At 37.7% G+C, this 17,144-nt stretch overlaps 3 protein-coding genes across 3 annotated transcripts; all 3 read right to left on the reverse strand.

Annotated features, from left to right (window-relative positions):
- Positions 1–6,412: 6,412 nt before the first annotated feature.
- Positions 6,413–8,343, reverse strand: LOC148297209 ((R)-mandelonitrile lyase 1-like). Its single transcript, XM_088245562.1, has 3 exons — positions 7,695–8,343; positions 6,714–7,557; positions 6,413–6,522 (listed from the first exon to the last, which is right to left on the reverse strand). Exons 1-3 carry the CDS (start codon positions 8,341–8,343, stop codon positions 6,489–6,491), a joined length of 1,527 nt encoding a protein of 508 aa, XP_088101688.1. The 3' UTR covers positions 6,413–6,488.
- LOC110748745 ((R)-mandelonitrile lyase 1-like) lies at positions 8,266–11,582 on the reverse strand. Its single transcript, XM_088245559.1, has 5 exons — positions 11,358–11,582; positions 10,552–10,681; positions 9,682–10,341; positions 8,673–9,516; positions 8,266–8,354 (listed from the first exon to the last, which is right to left on the reverse strand). Exons 2-5 carry the CDS (start codon positions 10,649–10,651, stop codon positions 8,327–8,329), a joined length of 1,632 nt encoding a protein of 543 aa, XP_088101685.1. The 5' UTR covers positions 10,652–10,681; positions 11,358–11,582; the 3' UTR covers positions 8,266–8,326.
- Positions 11,583–12,429: 847 nt separating this feature from the next.
- LOC110773144 ((R)-mandelonitrile lyase 1-like) lies at positions 12,430–16,338 on the reverse strand. Its single transcript, XM_088248294.1, has 5 exons — positions 16,182–16,338; positions 15,360–15,489; positions 13,996–14,655; positions 13,015–13,858; positions 12,430–12,789 (listed from the first exon to the last, which is right to left on the reverse strand). The coding sequence occupies exons 2-5, from the start codon at positions 15,457–15,459 to the stop codon at positions 12,756–12,758; spliced, it is 1,638 nt and encodes a 545-aa protein (XP_088104420.1). The 5' UTR covers positions 15,460–15,489; positions 16,182–16,338; the 3' UTR covers positions 12,430–12,755.
- Between the last annotated feature and the right edge of the window lie 806 nt (positions 16,339–17,144).

The following is a 17,144-nucleotide window of genomic DNA, read 5'->3' on the forward strand; positions in this document are numbered from 1 at the left end:
ATCACTTTTATCCCTAGTTAACCCCCTTGTGCCTTTTATGTAAGCCTTTTTCGTTCTTTACCCAATTCTCCTCACCTTAATCTATCATATGTTTATCCTACACCCTTCTAAGGAGTTTTGTTGAGTATTTTCGTTGTTAAGGGAGCATTGCACAAATTGGTCAATCATGTGGAAAGTGAAGGATACTATCTAATAAATAAAAAACATAAAAAAAACTAATTTCGAAGCCTTTTCAACTTGAGTTATTAAGCCCTAGGAGTGTTTTACATTTAATGCCCTAAAGCTAGCTAGCTTGGGAGTCATTGGCCTAACACTCGCTACATGGGTTGATTAGAAAGCTAATGGAGTTAGAAAAAAAAATGTGTGAAAAAAAAATAATAATAATAATAAAATTTTAAGACAGTATCAATTCCGTGCTCAAAGTGCAAGATGTTATAATTTTCATGGAAAGCTCTATGAATTCCTTAGAATTTGTTCATTCCTTATCTTTTTCTTGTTTCACCCATCACCCTAAACCCCATTACAACCTTAGTGAAAGTCCTACTTGATCCAAGGAGAAGTGTGGTTCCTCATGTGGAGAATAGGTGTGGAAGTACTATGGTCGGATGGTTTAAATGTTTTCAAGTATGCGATATCTTTCCATGAGATCTTTTATATTTGTCATGTGCCTTTATTTCAATCATGTGAGTACATCCTATTGCTTTGATTCCTCTCACATATATGAGTGACACTACCTGGTCAAATTTCGAGTGCTTTCATTGGAGTGAACATCCTTGGTGAGAATTGGAGTCAAAGCTTGTTCTTATTTGGTTATTTAACTTTTGTGAAGCTGAAGTCGTAGTTATGTTAATGTTGGCTATGTCACACACGACACTCCAAGTTGTTCAACTAAAGTTTGGTTAACCCTTTGATAATGTCTTGAGTTATTGTTGCTTATTTCTTGGAAGTTAGCTAACGGTTGGTGATTATCTCTGAGATCAATACTGGGAAGTTAGCCGATCAGCGTTGAGTCTTTGTTCTTTTGTTTTTATTTTCCGTGTTGTTTTGCTCGAGGACTAGCAAAATCTAAGTTGTGGGTATTTGATAAGTCCATAAATATACTCATTTATGTACTCTTTTTACTTAGGTTTTGTAGAAAAATTAGATTTAAAAAGGGCTTATTACTTCACTTTTCTGATTTTCAGCTTTTCTGCGCTCTTAGAAGGTTTTTAAGGGAAAATCAACTTTTCGGAGGAATTTTAGTGCAAGGTCAATTGGAGATGAAAGCTAACACCTTGAAGTTCAATCTGTGATTTTTCCAGAATTTTCTACCAAGCCAATTGGTACAGTATTACAAGTAAAGTTAGCCCACGGGCAGACAGGACAGTTTCGTACATGTTACGTGAATATGAAGAAACGGAAGCCTTCCCGAATTTTCCAAGTTACGTGCTATATATGGTTGGAAAGATAAGACATTTATATTTCTAAAATATATTTTTCCTGATTTTTCTAGAAGGCCGAAGATCCCCAAATCGTGTGACAATTGAGCTGAGCTGTATTTCCCTGTGGAGTTAGGAATTGTGATCTTTACTTTCCTATTTGGATTCCTTGTTTACCAAGACTTCTTGGACGACTTTTCAGTAAATTTTAGGGTTTAGGACTTTGATTTAAGTCATATAAAAGGCCAGCCAAGGCCCCATACAGAGGATTCACGTCCGAAGGAGATCAACCGCGCAAGAGGAAAAAGCTGCCAGCGAGTTCTTTCTTTTCCTTTCTTCTTTTAATTTTCAGTTCTTATGTATTTATTTTTGAGTTCATCCCAGAACATGAGTAACTAATTTCTTGTTAGTTAGGGCTTAATCTTGAAGCCCTAAACATGATTTCAATTCTATAAACAAGTTTGAATGGATTTTTCAGTTTCTACAAGCGGGATGATTTCGGTTTCTCGATGTTATGTGAATTCTGATATTTTGTTTCTTTGAGTAGCTATCTTTGAAGCATGTATCGGAATTAAATTGTTGTAGAACATATGTCAATTGCCATATTGAATGTGTTCTTGTTTGCAACGAATAATTGGGTTAAGAACTAGTTATGAGAAATCGATTCTTGAATTCCTAATAACAAATGCCATGTTTTAGGGTTTTTGTGACACTCATATTCTCTTTGATCTTAATGGATTCTTGATTGTTAAATTGAGTAAATGCCATACTGGATTTCAATTAAGAATACATGTATTGATGTAAATGCCATACACTTTACATACACTTAAGAGAGAATCATACAACTCGAGTCAAATGTCATGATCTTGTTGTGAGTGTCGTCATCATATGCTTGCTAGAAATTGATTATCTATTGTTGTTTATGGATTCATTGATTGTTTGGAGGTGGATAGTGAGTCCTAGCTATTGTTCTTGATTGATTTTAAACTAATTTCTCTTAAACTCTAATTTAAATTCTGTTTTGTTTTCTTTTATTTACAAAATCAAATCAAAACCCCCTTGGTGTTGGCGTGTGTGTGGAAGTCCTTGTGATTTCAATCTTTATTTTGTTTTCGTGTTTAATTGTGTTCTAGTTTTCTTTGTGTGACATTGATAAACATCTCTTTAGATTACAATCTCTGTGGGAATGACCCTTGCTTGCTTACTATACTATCATTTGATTTGTGCACTTGCAAGGTTTTAATATTGTTGTTAAAAATTACCAACACCCGCGTAGATTTCTTCTCCCCCATCCACCCGCAACATACCCCTCCCACCTTCTTTTTTTTTACCCCCTCATGCACGTAGGATTGTTCCGAATGACATCAAGAATACACTACTTAGGGGTTGTATGTGTACTCCAGTAATTAATTCGATAACTCAAATGATACAAGTAAATATAACTCTATATAATGGTGAAATTATTGTATGGTACAAATCATCACCTTATTCAGTAAGAAAACACTACACAATTGGTTTTATTGTATGGTACAAATCATCACCTTATTCACCTTATTCAGTAAGAAAACACTACACAACGGTGAAATTATTGTATGTACAAATCATCACCTTATTCACCTTATTCAGTAAGAAAACTGTAACATCCCGGTCCTAAAAAAGAAGTAAAATAAAATGTTTTGAATTAATTAAGGTTTTTGAAAATTTAAAATATTATTTAATTTAAAAAGGGTCAAAAAGGTCATTTTAAGTTCGGGAAGGAATTTGGGAATTTCGATTGTACCGGTGCGAAGAGCACGTCGAAACGAGTCCGTAGACACGTAGTGGGCTCAGATCGGAGTTATAACGAGGAAAGTACGATCTAAATACTTGGAGGGGCAAATTTGTAATTTGGAAAAACTGGTTTTAAAACCAGAATTTCTCTCCCTCTCTCTCTCTCCCTCTGGTTTTCACGACAGCAGCCCCCCCCCCCCTTTTTTATTTTTTGAAACAGCCGGTGGCTTCCAAGAGCCACCGCCGCCGCCACACCGGACCACCGGCCACGAGACCGGTCCCAATCGAACCGCCACCTCCTCCTCTCTCTTCCCCGGCCAGCACAGCCCTCGGAGCCGATGAATCCCGCCAGAAAACGCAGAAAAACGGCCGGAAATTTCAGAAACTTTGGGTCGCTCGTTCTCCCTCAATTCTCCACCAAATTGGACGAGTGAGGTATGGTTTTTGGACTAATTTTCGTGCTCTAGCTGCCTATGGGATAGGATTCCAGAAATTTTGAGAGTTTGTAGTCCGTTTTGTGAATTTAAATTCTGCCGGTTTTCAGTTAGAATTTCCGGCCACTTCCGGCCACTTTTTGGCCATAGCTCAAGAACAAAAGTGACTCCAAATTAGGTGTATTAGCTAAGGTAGGAGTTTGGAGTCAAGATGTTAAGTTTTTCCGGCGAGTGGTTATCGCTTTGGACACCCACGTGCTGTCGGCGCGTGTGGTGTGGCACTGTAGCAGAGAGACATTTTTATCCTAAAATGATCTCCTGGTTGTCACGAGCGCGTAGGAATTTACGGAACTCAATTCGGATAACGTTTGAACCCCGAACGGATTTTACATATTGTGTGAATTCCGGGTTCGATATGTTAGAACCGTTGGATCGCTTCCAATTTAATATATGTTAATCTAGGTATTCCTAGGATTGTGTAGGATTTCACGGATCGTGAATCGGAGCCCCGGATGTTCCGATTCAATAAGTTAAAGTTTGTATTTTTACGATAATCGTCTGATCGTGCGATCGTGAGTGATCCGACCGTCGGATTCGGACCAAACTTGAAGGATAGGTTTATTAAACCTTGTGGAACCCTTAGGGATGTTCGGATCGAAATATGGAGGTCGTGGGGCCCGCGGGCCCGGTTGACCAAATTTAGAAAGTTTGACTCTCGGTTGACCGTGAGTCTTCCGAGGTAGTTTCATACTTCGAAAAGTATTAGGATGACCCTGTAAACGAGTGTTAATTGTTATTTGAGTTATTTGGATTATATTGGGAGTATGAGCTTGTTTATAATATCCTATGGGATTCTTAGATAATATTTGATAATTGAAATTATGAAATGAATAATTATGGGATACTCGATTCGTAGAGTTGTGAAAGTGAGTCTTGGGACTCGGTTATGATTATTAGGAAAAGAATGGGTATTGTTTCAAATAAATGGCATGGTTTTAAGATGGAAATGTTATGCATATGAATTAAATGGTTTATTGTAATGCACTTTATATTTAATAGTCGAGATTATTATTTTGTAAAGTATTTGTGATATATTTGTGGATTTGATATGTTCGAGGGTCTTGGAGTTTATATGTATAATATTTGAGAAAACACTATCTTAGGTACTTCCCCGGTTATGGGTTTTATGTTTGAGAGTTATTTGTCTACTATGAATATGTATTTTGTTTTGGGAAAATTGAACTAAGGATGAGAATATTATTTATATAATATTTATATAAGGATTACGAACTCCACCATCATACGTACCTCCCCCTTGGATGATGATATTTGGAAACAGTGGATATGGACACTGGGATACATGGAAATGGATATGTTTTGGATATACTATTCACACGTGCCGGGTTTTGGGCGTGTGGGCTTTATTGGTCATGGATCCTGGAATTTTGGGATGCCGGAAAAATTGTGGATATGGTTTGGATATGATGGAACCCTTAATTGGGTAGTCTGCGCGCGTAGGACTGTTTACAGGCGTACGGGTCTTGATTCTTCGTCCGTACGTGCTGGCTGAGAGTTAGTCCCCCAGTTGGACGGCTCGTCCCTAGCCACATAGTCCGTTTGAGGGCTGATAATTGTGAGCTAGTCAACAATCCCCTGTTGGATTGTTCTCCCCAGTACATGATGTGCAACATCACATGTACCTCCCCTTGGATACTGATACATGGAAATTGTGAATGTGGTCTGGATATGATGGAACCCTTAATTGGGTAGTCTGCGCGCGTAGGACTGTTTACAGGCGTACGGGTCTTGATTCTTCGTCCGTACGTGCTGGCTGAGAGTTAGTCCCCCAGTTGGACAGCTCGTCCCTAGCCACATAGTCCGTTTGAGGGCTGATAATTGTGAGCTAGTTAACAATCCCCTGTTGGATTGTTTTCCCCTGGTACCTGATGATGGTGAGAGGTGGGTGTGTTTATGTATATATATAATTATTCTTTTCTTGTTATACATATTACATATATGTATATGTGGTTTTGATTCTGGTTTGAGATTTGTGAGCCTGCACATGTATGAACGTATAAGCCCTGGATTTGGGCAATGTTGTTTGGCGCCATACGCCTTGGATAGGGTATGGTTGCGGGATTGAACTGTTAAAAGGGGAATAATTGGATAATGTGTTTAATGTACATACGCCTTGAATAGGGTATGGTTACGAATTTGAACTGATACAAAGGAAGAGTTTGAGAATGTGTTCATTGTGTTTTTGTCGAATTTGAAATTGTGATGGATTCGAAATGTGTAGTTGGTTATGTTGTGAATGATTGTTTATTTTCGGAACTGTGACCGTTGAGATGAGAACTACGTGTGGCTTGATCCCTTGTCCAAGGGTACGTAGGCAGCCTGGGGTCTCACCAGGCGCAGCCGCGAAATATTATGGTGTTTAAAAGGGTTGATCGATTTTGCGATGTGATTGTTGGATTTGAATCCGGTTTAACGTTTTCTGTGATGTTTGTAAAGTTGTTTGAGGTTATTAATTACATGGTTTATGTATTAATTGATTTGAGAACATTGTTGGTTCTGCTTCGAACTATCCGAAGGCTGAAGGCCTATTATTTGATTTGCATGAGATTATATTGTGCATGCTGCCGGTTGGCATTGTTAAATGTGTTTTATGCAGGTTGGAATTTTTTGGGAAATGTCCAATTTATAGGGGAGACTCTGCCGAAATTTCGGTAGAAAGTCTCGTGCTCTTTTCCCTTAATTTGGAAAAGAGACTAAATTTTTAGTTAGTGGGCCCGGCATCGGTGTGATGTCTAAATTTCCACAGGATTCGTCTCGGATTTCGAGAAATTCGACATGCCTTGCAAGCTTATCTTTCTTTCAGCATCTTAACGCCAATATACCTGCCCAAAGCACAAAAATTGAAGGGGAAAAGAATAGCAGCTTATCAGATTTCATCACGAAAAAGACATATGACTAATTAATTTCTGTTTCAGACTCAGTATGATATTGCTCTCTTTGGACTATTTCAAATTCTTTTATCAAATCATTCCATCCAAATAAATGCTTAAATAAATGATTGTGGATAACATACCTTCCTAACATCATAACGGTGGCCGAAGGATTGGTCCCTGGTGAGAACTTGAATGTGGATCCATCAACAACGCGTAAGGCATTGATCCCCTTGACTCGTAAATCCCCATCAACCACCTTTCCCACAAGGCATCCCCCATGGTAGTGCCAAAATGTGGCTACTGTCTCTCGACAAAATGTTTCCACGGATGCGGTATCTGTAAGGTTCATTGGTAATGGTGGCCCGAAAAAGTTGAAACCATCTATGCCCGGCAAATCTTGAGCCTTAAATGGTTTCAACGAATTTGTGCTTAATAAATCACCAACCTTCCTTGTGGCACTAACACAACGAGCAAGATCCAGCGGATTTGAAAAGTAGTTGAAGCGGACATTTGGACCAACTTTGACATCATAGGACGACTGCAGCCTAAGCGAACCATAGGACAAGGGTCCTGGATCTTTGTATATAATTTGTCCGTAAGTTGAATTTATCTTTGTGGAGAAAGATGGATCAGGAAAAATACTAAAGGGTGGAGTAGAAAATGGCAACCCCGAGAAAGCCTCTATGAAGAAATTGCTTGTGATACCAGCAATCTGTACACTAGAGGCATCCAGTTGAAATGGAGGCAAAATGGTGATGTAATTTCGAGGATTATCACTCATAAACTGTCCAATGTAAGGCTCGGGGTGAACAACTGGGATTTTGATAGATGAAAGGTAGGACTCTGGGCCAACACCACTAAGTAGCAGGAGTTGAGTGCTTCCAAGTGCCCCGGCACTCAATATAACCTCTCCCTTACCACGTATGAAGGCCTTATGTGACGTCCCTTTGGAATCACTATACACGATTCCTCTAGCAGACAAACCTGCATGGTTAGAACAGATTGTAGTTATTATCGAATTATTGAAAACCGAAGATATCAATTAACTATTTATCTAATGGTATTTCTCCTGTCGATTAACAAAGAAATTAAAGTAAAAGATGCAAATATATGAAATATACTTGGTGCGTTGGAAGAGAATATGATTCTCTCTACTGTGGCATGAACTGCAACTCGCAAGTTCTTTGGGTTTCCTAGATTAAGCAATTCCACAGCTCCATGTCTCCTTCCCTGATTGTCGAAATAAGTACCCGAGACCTTAGTTCCTGGAATGTGATTTAAAGTATATCCGTTGTCTGGACGAATACCAGCCTCTAACAAACCTTCCTTCACAACAGATTGCCAACGTGACACATTCGGGGGGGATATGATAGTATTTTCAACCCATTGATAGGCCTTGCTAACCAAATCCATGTCCCATTCAATTCCTGAGTTTCCATAAAAGTCTTTATCGGCTCTGGAGTAGTAACCAAAGTTGATCATGCTTGACCCACCAAGAACCCTGCCTCTTACATTGGCCACACCATCTTCGGATGTGAACCTTTCAGCTGGCGTCTTTCCATCGTCTTCTAGCATGAGAGTTGTAAGAATCTCATCTTGACTCAAAACACTTGGATATGCACTTGGTACACTGCCCTTTTCTAGCAGGAGCACCGAGTACTTTGCTGATAAAGTTGCTGCTAATGGGCAGCCTGCTGTACCCCCTCCAACTACAATGTAGTCGTACACTTCTTCTAATGGCAGATCAGTGGAATTATAGACAAATTTCATGTAGCTTAAATCTGCAAAGTATGAAGAGATGGAAGTAATTGATTGTGTTAGGAGAACTGTTTGTTATGATGCTTTTTTTTTTTTTTTTTTTTTTTGCCATATAATACCAATATATGCTATCTCCTTTTCTCTTTTTCCTTTCTGCCTTTTTTTTTTTGCCATATAATACCAAAATAATTTATATCTTTTAAAGAAAGCTGGTGATGAATTATATTCATATTTGGAGTTGTGGTTTGCTTGAGAATGAAACAACGGCAACATATCAGAGTTTCATTCAAATAGATGGTTAGATAATTTCTTGCGGTTGTATTTAAGTGTACAGAGCATACCTGCCCAACATCATGAGGGTGGCTTGAGGATTGGTCCCTGGTGACATATTAAATGTAGAGCCATCAACAACACGTAATGCATTGATCCCCATGACTCGCAAATCTCCATCCACCACCTTTCCTATTAGGCATCCCCCATGATAGTGCCAAAATGTGGCTGTAGTTTCTCGACAAAATCTTTCAAAGGATGCGTTATCTGTTTGATTCATTGGTAAAGGTAGTCCAAAAAAGTTGAAACCTTCTACACCCGGCAAATCTTGAGTCTTAAATGGTTTCAATGAGTTTGTTCTTAATAAATCGCCAATCTTCCTTGTGCCACTAACACAGCGAGCAAGATCCAGCGGATGTGCATAGTAGTTGAAGCGGACATTTGGACCAACTTTGACATCAGATGATGATTGCAATGTAAGAGAACCATAGGACGAGGGTCCTGGAAATTTGCCTACAATATGTCCGAAAGTTGAATTTATTTTTATGCGAATAGATGGATGAGGAAAAAGACTAAAGGGCGTGGAAGAAAATGGCGGGCCGGCGAGGGTCTCTATGTAGAAATCCTTTGTGATACCAACAGTCTGTCCACCAGAGGGAACCAGTGGCGATGGGGGCAAAATTGTAATGTAATATCGAGGATTATCACGCATAAACTGCCCAATGTTAGGCTCATGGTGAACAACTGGGATTTTGATAGATGAAAGGTACGACTTTGGGCCAACACCACTAAGTAGCAGAAGTTGAGGGCTTCCAATTGCCCCGGCACTCAATATAACTTCTCCGTTTCCACGCACAAATGCCTTATGTGACTTCCCGTGAGAATCACTGTACACGATTCCTCTAGCAGACAAACCTGCATGAGAAAATAGATAGTAGTTATTATCTATCCGAAGATATCAGTTAGCTCTTCATTTAGTAGCATTTTTTCTTGTCAATATTCGAAGAGGTTATATATGTTCCAATACCCAGCCGACGTTAGTACATCGAAAAGTAAAAGATGCAAATATATGCAACATACTTGATGCATTGGAAGAGAATATGATCCTTTCTACTGTGGCATGAACTGCAACTCGCATGTTCTTTGGGTCTGCTCGATTAAGCAATTCCGCAGCTCCATGTCTCCTTCCCTCGTTGTCAAAAATTGAACCGGTGACCTTAGTTCCTGGAATGTGATTCAGATTAAATCCATTGTTTGGACCAATACCAGCCTCCAGCAAACCTTGTTTCACAACAGAATTCCAACGTGACACATTCGGCAGGAAAACAATACTGTTTTCAATCCATTCATATGCCCTTCTAACCAAATCCATGTCCCATTCAATTCCTGATTCTGCATAAAATTCCTTTTCGGCTCTAGAGTAAACACCAATATTGAGCATGCTTGACCCACCTAGGACCCTGCCTCTTACATTGGCCACACCTTCTTCTGATGTGAACCTTTCAGCTGGCGTCTTCCCATTATCTTCTAGAGTAAGAGTTGAAAGAATCCCATCATGATGCAAAACACTTGGATACGCAGTTGGGACACTTCCCTTTTCGAGAAGGAGCACCGAGTAGTTTACTGATAAAGTCGCCGCCAAAGGGCAGCCTGCGGTGCCCCCTCCAACTACAACATAGTCATATACTTCTTCTGATGGTAGATCTGTGGCATTATACACAAATTTCATGTAGCTGAAATCTGCAAAATATGAACAGATGGAAGTAACTCAATTATGTAAGGAGCATGTTTGTTATGATACGTTTTTTACCATAATATTTTCTTCATTTTTTATAGAGCTTTAATAAAAACAATAATAAGGTTATAATTGAACACTAAGCCTTTTGTCAAATTTTTCTTTCATGTCATTATTGTTTCCAACAACGAACTTTTAATGAGGTAGTGATTTACCATGATCAGATGGGGTGGCGAATGAGTGAACGTCAGTCTGAGGATAGAAGACAGACAGGTAGAAAAGAAATAATATAACACTATTTCTTGACTTTTCCATGTTTTTTTAGCCAGAAAGACCTTTTTTCTCCTGAAAAATAAAAATAAAAAACAGTTTCGTGATAGAACAAATTAATACAATGCAGCGGTGTGCCAATCCGATTTTAATCGGTGCTAGTTTGTCAAATTGGATTAGATACATAATTTTCAAAACAAACATGATTGGATTGGATGGCGGATTTTCTTGTCAGAATTCCAATCGAATCCATACAAATTCAATCAAATCTAGTTAGTTTCATTTTTTTTTCTTTCTCCCTTGCAGGTATTTGAAATTCAAAAAGTTATGAAACATTTTCAGTCATATGAAATGTTGAATATATTATAGAATCAATTTTCTTTAGCATTTAAATTGTCTTATACATTTACGTTTAGTCATGGCCTAGTGTAGAAACTCCGAACCCAGTGCGTGAAAATAAAAAAGTAAAATAAAGAAAAACACTAAAATAGCTTTTCTCTCTTATGAAAATAACTCTAAAATCTTACAAGTGTGTCCTAAATAAATAAAGTTCTATCCCTCTCATCGAATTCAACCTTAGCTAGTTTAGTTGTTGTGTGTTGCCCACTAATACATCTAAAAATAATAATTAAAAAAAGTGAGGGATGAGCAAACCAACGCTCAATCATGAGTAGATTGTGTAATGTGTCAGTCAAGCAATGTCAATTGATGATAAAGAAAACTTCATTTGAAAATGTAAGTTATGATTTACCTTGGATCAAATTAATACTTTCGGTTTATATGGCCACGATCTTCTCAGGCACAATGGCATGGACTTTGCACAAATCTTCGAGGCCTTCTTACATACATATAAAGGCCAAGGAGGTCTAAATCACAGAAATGGAGTTTGCTTTTGATATCAAGGACTCTGAGTCCTTCTTTTATCCATGGCTACAACTTAGGCACATTTGAAGATGTGGCCGGTGCCTAAATATTAGTTATAGTTGGTATTTAGATGACAAGTACTTAGTTCTATTAGAGATGACAGATATGTAGTTCCATATCAGCCAGAAATATAGTGGTCCATATATATGCACCGGACTAAAGAAACGAAACAGCAAAAAGAAAAAGAAAAATGGCGGGGGCATGGAACAAAACTCGCATTGACAGCGCAAATGAAATGTGCAAGTTGAAAGGAAACTGCTATTTAAAGCGGTTGGTGGTGTCGTGTGGCCACTTCCTTATTAAATCAAAGCTGGCAACTTGTGTTTGTGCTGTAATTTTCACTTTTATGCTCGAGTCAGTTGTGGCGATTTGATAAGATTTGATAAGGAGTTACATGGGATTAAATAGGAGTTGTTTTGCAATCACAGGAGTTATTTTGCAACCACATGAGTTATTTTGCATCATTAATTAGCCCATACTGCTCCCGAAAGAATACCTATGGTAAAAAAGATAAATCCTGGACTATTAATACGAAAACATCACCGATCCAATTGTTGAATCAATTGATATCTAGAGGATTTTGAGGTTGCTCGTAGTTTACAAGAGATGCTTACTTATAAATTTGATCATATTAGAGCTCGCGCCAAGAAGTACTTGCCCACCACCCGCAAGCAACCCTCCACACGCAGACCCAGACCCATTACCCCCCGCGCAGTTTTCTTCTGCCCCATCCACCCGCAAAATACCCCTCCCACCTTCCTTTTTTTTTAACCCCCTCATGCACGTAGGATTGTTCCGAATGACATCAAGAATACACTACTTAGGGGTTGTATGTGTACTCCAGTAATTAATTCGATAACTCAAATTATACAAGTAAATATAACTCTATATAATGGTGAAATTATTGTACGGTACAAATCATCACCTTATTCAGTAAGAAAACACTACACAATTGGTTTTATTTTATGGTACAAATCATCACCTTATTCTATATAATGGTGAAATTATTGTATGGTACAAATCATCACCTTATTCAGTAAGAAAACACTACACAATTGGTTTTATTGTATGGTACAAATCATCACCTTATTCACCTTATTCAGTAAGAAAACACTACACAACGGTGAAATTATTGTATGTACAAATCATCACCTTATTCACCTTATTCAGTAAGAAAACACTACACAATGGTGAAATTATTGTATGAATAACATGCCTTGCAAGCTTATCTTTCTTTCAGCATCTTAACGCCAATATACCTGCCCAAAGCACAAAAATTGAAGGGGAAAAGAATAGCAGCTTATCAGATTTCATCACGAAAAAGACATATGACTAATTAATTTCTGTTTCAGACTCAGTATGATATTGCTCTCTTTGGACTATTTCAAATTCTTTATTTTAATGAAATCATTCCATCCAAATAAATGCTTAAATAATCATTCCATCCAACTAAATGCTTAAATAAATGATTGTGGATAACATACCTTCCTAACATCATAACGGTGGCCGAAGGATTGGTCCCTGGTGAGAACTTGAATGTGGATCCATCAACAACGCGTAAGGCATTGATCCCCTTGACTCGTAAATCCCCATCAACCACCTTTCCCACAAGGCACCCCCCATGGTAGTGCCAAAATGTGGCTACTGTCTCTCGACAAAATGTTTCCACGGATGCGGTATCTGTAAGGTTCATTGGTAATGGTGGCCCGAAAAAGTTGAAACCATCTATGCCCGGCAAATCTTGAGCCTTAAATGGTTTCAACGAATTTGTGCTTAATAAATCACCAACCTTCCTTGTGGCACTAACACAACGAGCAAGATCCAGCGGATTTGAAAAGTAGTTGAAGCGGACATTTGGACCAACTTTGACATCATAGGACGACTGCAGCCTAAGCGAACCATAGGACAAGGGTCCTGGATCTTTGTATATAATTTGTCCGTAAGTTGAATTTATCTTTGTGGAGAAAGATGGATCAGGAAAAATACTAAAGGGTGGAGTAGAAAATGGCAACCCCGAGAAAGCCTCTATGAAGAAATTGCTTGTGATACCAGCAATCTGTACACTAGAGGCATCCAGTTGAAATGGAGGCAAAATGGTGATGTAATTTCGAGGATTATCACTCATAAACTGTCCAATGTAAGGCTCGGGGTGAACAACTGGGATTTTGATAGATGAAAGGTAGGACTCTGGGCCAACACCACTAAGTAGCAGGAGTTGAGTGCTTCCAAGTGCCCCGGCACTCAATATAACCTCTCCCTTACCACGTATGAAGGCCTTATGTGACGTCCCTTTGGAATCACTATACACGATTCCTCTAGCAGACAAACCTGCATGGTTAGAACAGATTGTAGTTATTATCGAATTATTGAAAACCGAAGATATCAATTAACTATTTATCTAATGGTATTTCTCCTGTCGATTAACAAAGAAATTAAAGTAAAAGATGCAAATATATGAAATATACTTGGTGCGTTGGAAGAGAATATGATTCTCTCTACTGTGGCATGAACTGCAACTCGCAAGTTCTTTGGGTTTCCTAGATTAAGCAATTCCACAGCTCCATGTCTCCTTCCCTGATTGTCGAAATAAGTACCCGAGACCTTAGTTCCTGGAATGTGATTTAAAGTATATCCGTTGTCTGGACGAATACCAGCCTCTAACAAACCTTCCTTCACAACAGATTGCCAACGTGACACATTCGGGGGGGATATGATAGTATTTTCAACCCATTGATAGGCCTTGCTAACCAAATCCATGTCCCATTCAATTCCTGAGTTTCCATAAAAGTCTTTATCGGCTCTGGAGTAGTAACCAAAGTTGATCATGCTTGACCCACCAAGAACCCTGCCTCTTACATTGGCCACACCATCTTCGGATGTGAACCTTTCAGCTGGCGTCTTTCCATCGTCTTCTAGCATGAGAGTTGTAAGAATCTCATCTTGACTCAAAACACTTGGATATGCACTTGGTACACTGCCCTTTTCTAGCAGGAGCACCGAGTACTTTGCTGATAAAGTTGCTGCTAATGGGCAGCCTGCTGTACCCCCTCCAACTACAATGTAGTCGTACACTTCTTCTAATGGCAGATCAGTGGAATTATAGACAAATTTCATGTAGCTTAAATCTGCAAAGTATGAAGAGATGGAAGTAATTGATTGTGTCAGGAGAACTGTTTGTTATGATGCTTTTTTTTTTTTTTTTTTTTGCCATATAATACCAATATATGCTATCTCCTTTTCTCTTTTTCCTTTCTGCCTTTTTTTTTTTTTTTTTGTTGAAGAATTATACCCTTGAGAAAGTTTTAAAAATACGGTGAAAATTTCATCTATTATGTAATTTTATAATATTATTTATTTCAATTTATTAATGTATGTTATTTATATTCAATAATATATGTGAAATACGTGAATTTTTCATGTATTATTAAAAAATACATGTAATTAAAAAGTGCATTTTTCTGTGTATTTGATATGTGTACATAAAACGAAAATATTTTGAAAAAAAAAATTTATTTTTATGTTTTTCATTAGGAAAAGTATTTTGAATACATACTTATGTAAAAACATTGTAGGTAAAGTATACTCGTAGGTACATTGATATAAATGTTATCACACGATTCATTTATATATATATATATATATATATATATATATATGAATGTACCCATAAATTTGTATTTGTATATTCAAAATAATGTACCAAATAATAAACGGACTAAAATAAATTTGTATCTGACTTCCCTTTTGTTAAATTTGTTTTCCATGTCATGATTCTTTCCAAAACTGATTTCAAGATACATGATGAATTATTGAGGAAATAATGATTTACCATGATCAGATGGAACGGCGAATGATTGAACCTCGGATTGAGGATAGAAGACAGACAGGTACAAAAGAAATAATACAACACCAATTCTTGACTTTTCCATGTCTTTTCAGCCCGGCTGACGTTTTTCCTCCTGAAAAATTCAAAAGCAGTTTCAACAGCGTTTTCAAGCGGCAGTTAACCTTGAGACAAAGACAGATTTCAAGACAGTATACATCCTCTTTTGACCCAAAAAGTCCTCTTTTTCTTCATTTTTTCTTCCCTTGCATGGAGTTTCTAGATTGTAACACTATAGACCCTAGAGGGCACATCAAAATTAGCGACAATAATTTGAAATTGAAAAACAAAAAACATCAGTCTAACATTTTTTTTTATAATTTGAACTTTGTTATAAAGTCCAAATTAATTAATCATTTCCTTTAAATCACTCCATCCCATAATTGAACATTATGATATCAACAATCAAATTGAATTAGCCAAACTGAATTCTTCATGAACCAGGAGCCCGATAACATAGGTTAGCTACATGGAAACACCAGCCACCGAAATCATAGTCAAATACCATCGTACTTCAATTTCGGTGTCTCAAACATACGGAAACAAAAAAAAAATTATGACAAAATAAAAACAAAGAAAACCTTATGTGCATGCTCACATTCCTACACAAGAATTTGTTTTGTATGTTTAGAAGAATTTACAAATGTTCAATCATTAAATAAAAAATTATAAAAAAAATTTATGAGTAATTCATACTTGCAATGAAAAATAGCACCATGTCTATCGATGATCGAAAGAACTCCATGCACAATGTGAGTTAGGATTTACCTTCGATCAAATTACTACTTCTGGTTATCTAATGCCACGAACTCCTCACACAAAATGACATAGATCTTCGAGGCCTTGTTACATATATATAGGCCAAGAAGATCAAAATCAGAGAGATGGAGTTTGATTTTAATCTTAATTAAGGCCCCTAGTCTTCATTTACCCAAGACCACAGAATTAGGCACAATTTTGAAGATAGGGTTTGACATTTTTACATAGCTCTATTGAAGATGACACAGGTCCATATACCTGAAAAAAGAAGTCAAATACAGGGAAGTGAAAATGTGGCGGGGCAACTTTGCTGAATTATACACGTTAAATGAATTATACACGTTAAAATGAAACTATGCAGTTGGTAGTGTCGTCGGGCAACTTTGCTTCTTTATTTCAAATTTGGCAGGCCGGCTGCTGAGACGTAATGGGCTTCAAGGAACGAGAAAAACTGCATCCGAGTAATTTTCTAGATCTTTTTCTTTATATTATTTTATTGGTTTAACTTCTATGATAGACCTATCAAAAACACATTTCGATATGAAAGCGATGAAAATTAATTAAAAAGTAAAGACTTGTAGATTGAAGAGCCATTTGAATGTTGAAGACGTATGGCTATATGGGAGGAAGTCATGCTTGACCGCACGTATGGCTATATGGAATGGTGTTTCAATGACGCAGATGGCGTGTCGTGGAAACTTTTTCAAAACATGATGTATGTTCCGCGTTATGGAATGAGGTTTCAACGACGCTGATGCCGTGTCATCCTCCTCTTTCCATGGCACGAGCTCGATGTCATGGATGAGGTTTTGATGACGTAAATTAGGGGTCATGAAGAGTATGACGTTTTATTTGACGTTGTCTTTTAGAACTTTACATGACGCAAAGAACGCGTCATTGAACTTAACGACGTTCGTAAGACGTCATTGAATTATTTTTCATGACACAATCAGACATCGTTGAAATGTTTAT

The sequence above is a fragment of the Prunus avium genome, chromosome 1 (genome assembly GCF_965620075.1).
Source record: "Prunus avium chromosome 1, drPruAviu1.hap1.1, whole genome shotgun sequence".
Lineage (NCBI taxonomy): Eukaryota > Viridiplantae > Streptophyta > Magnoliopsida > Rosales > Rosaceae > Prunus > Prunus avium.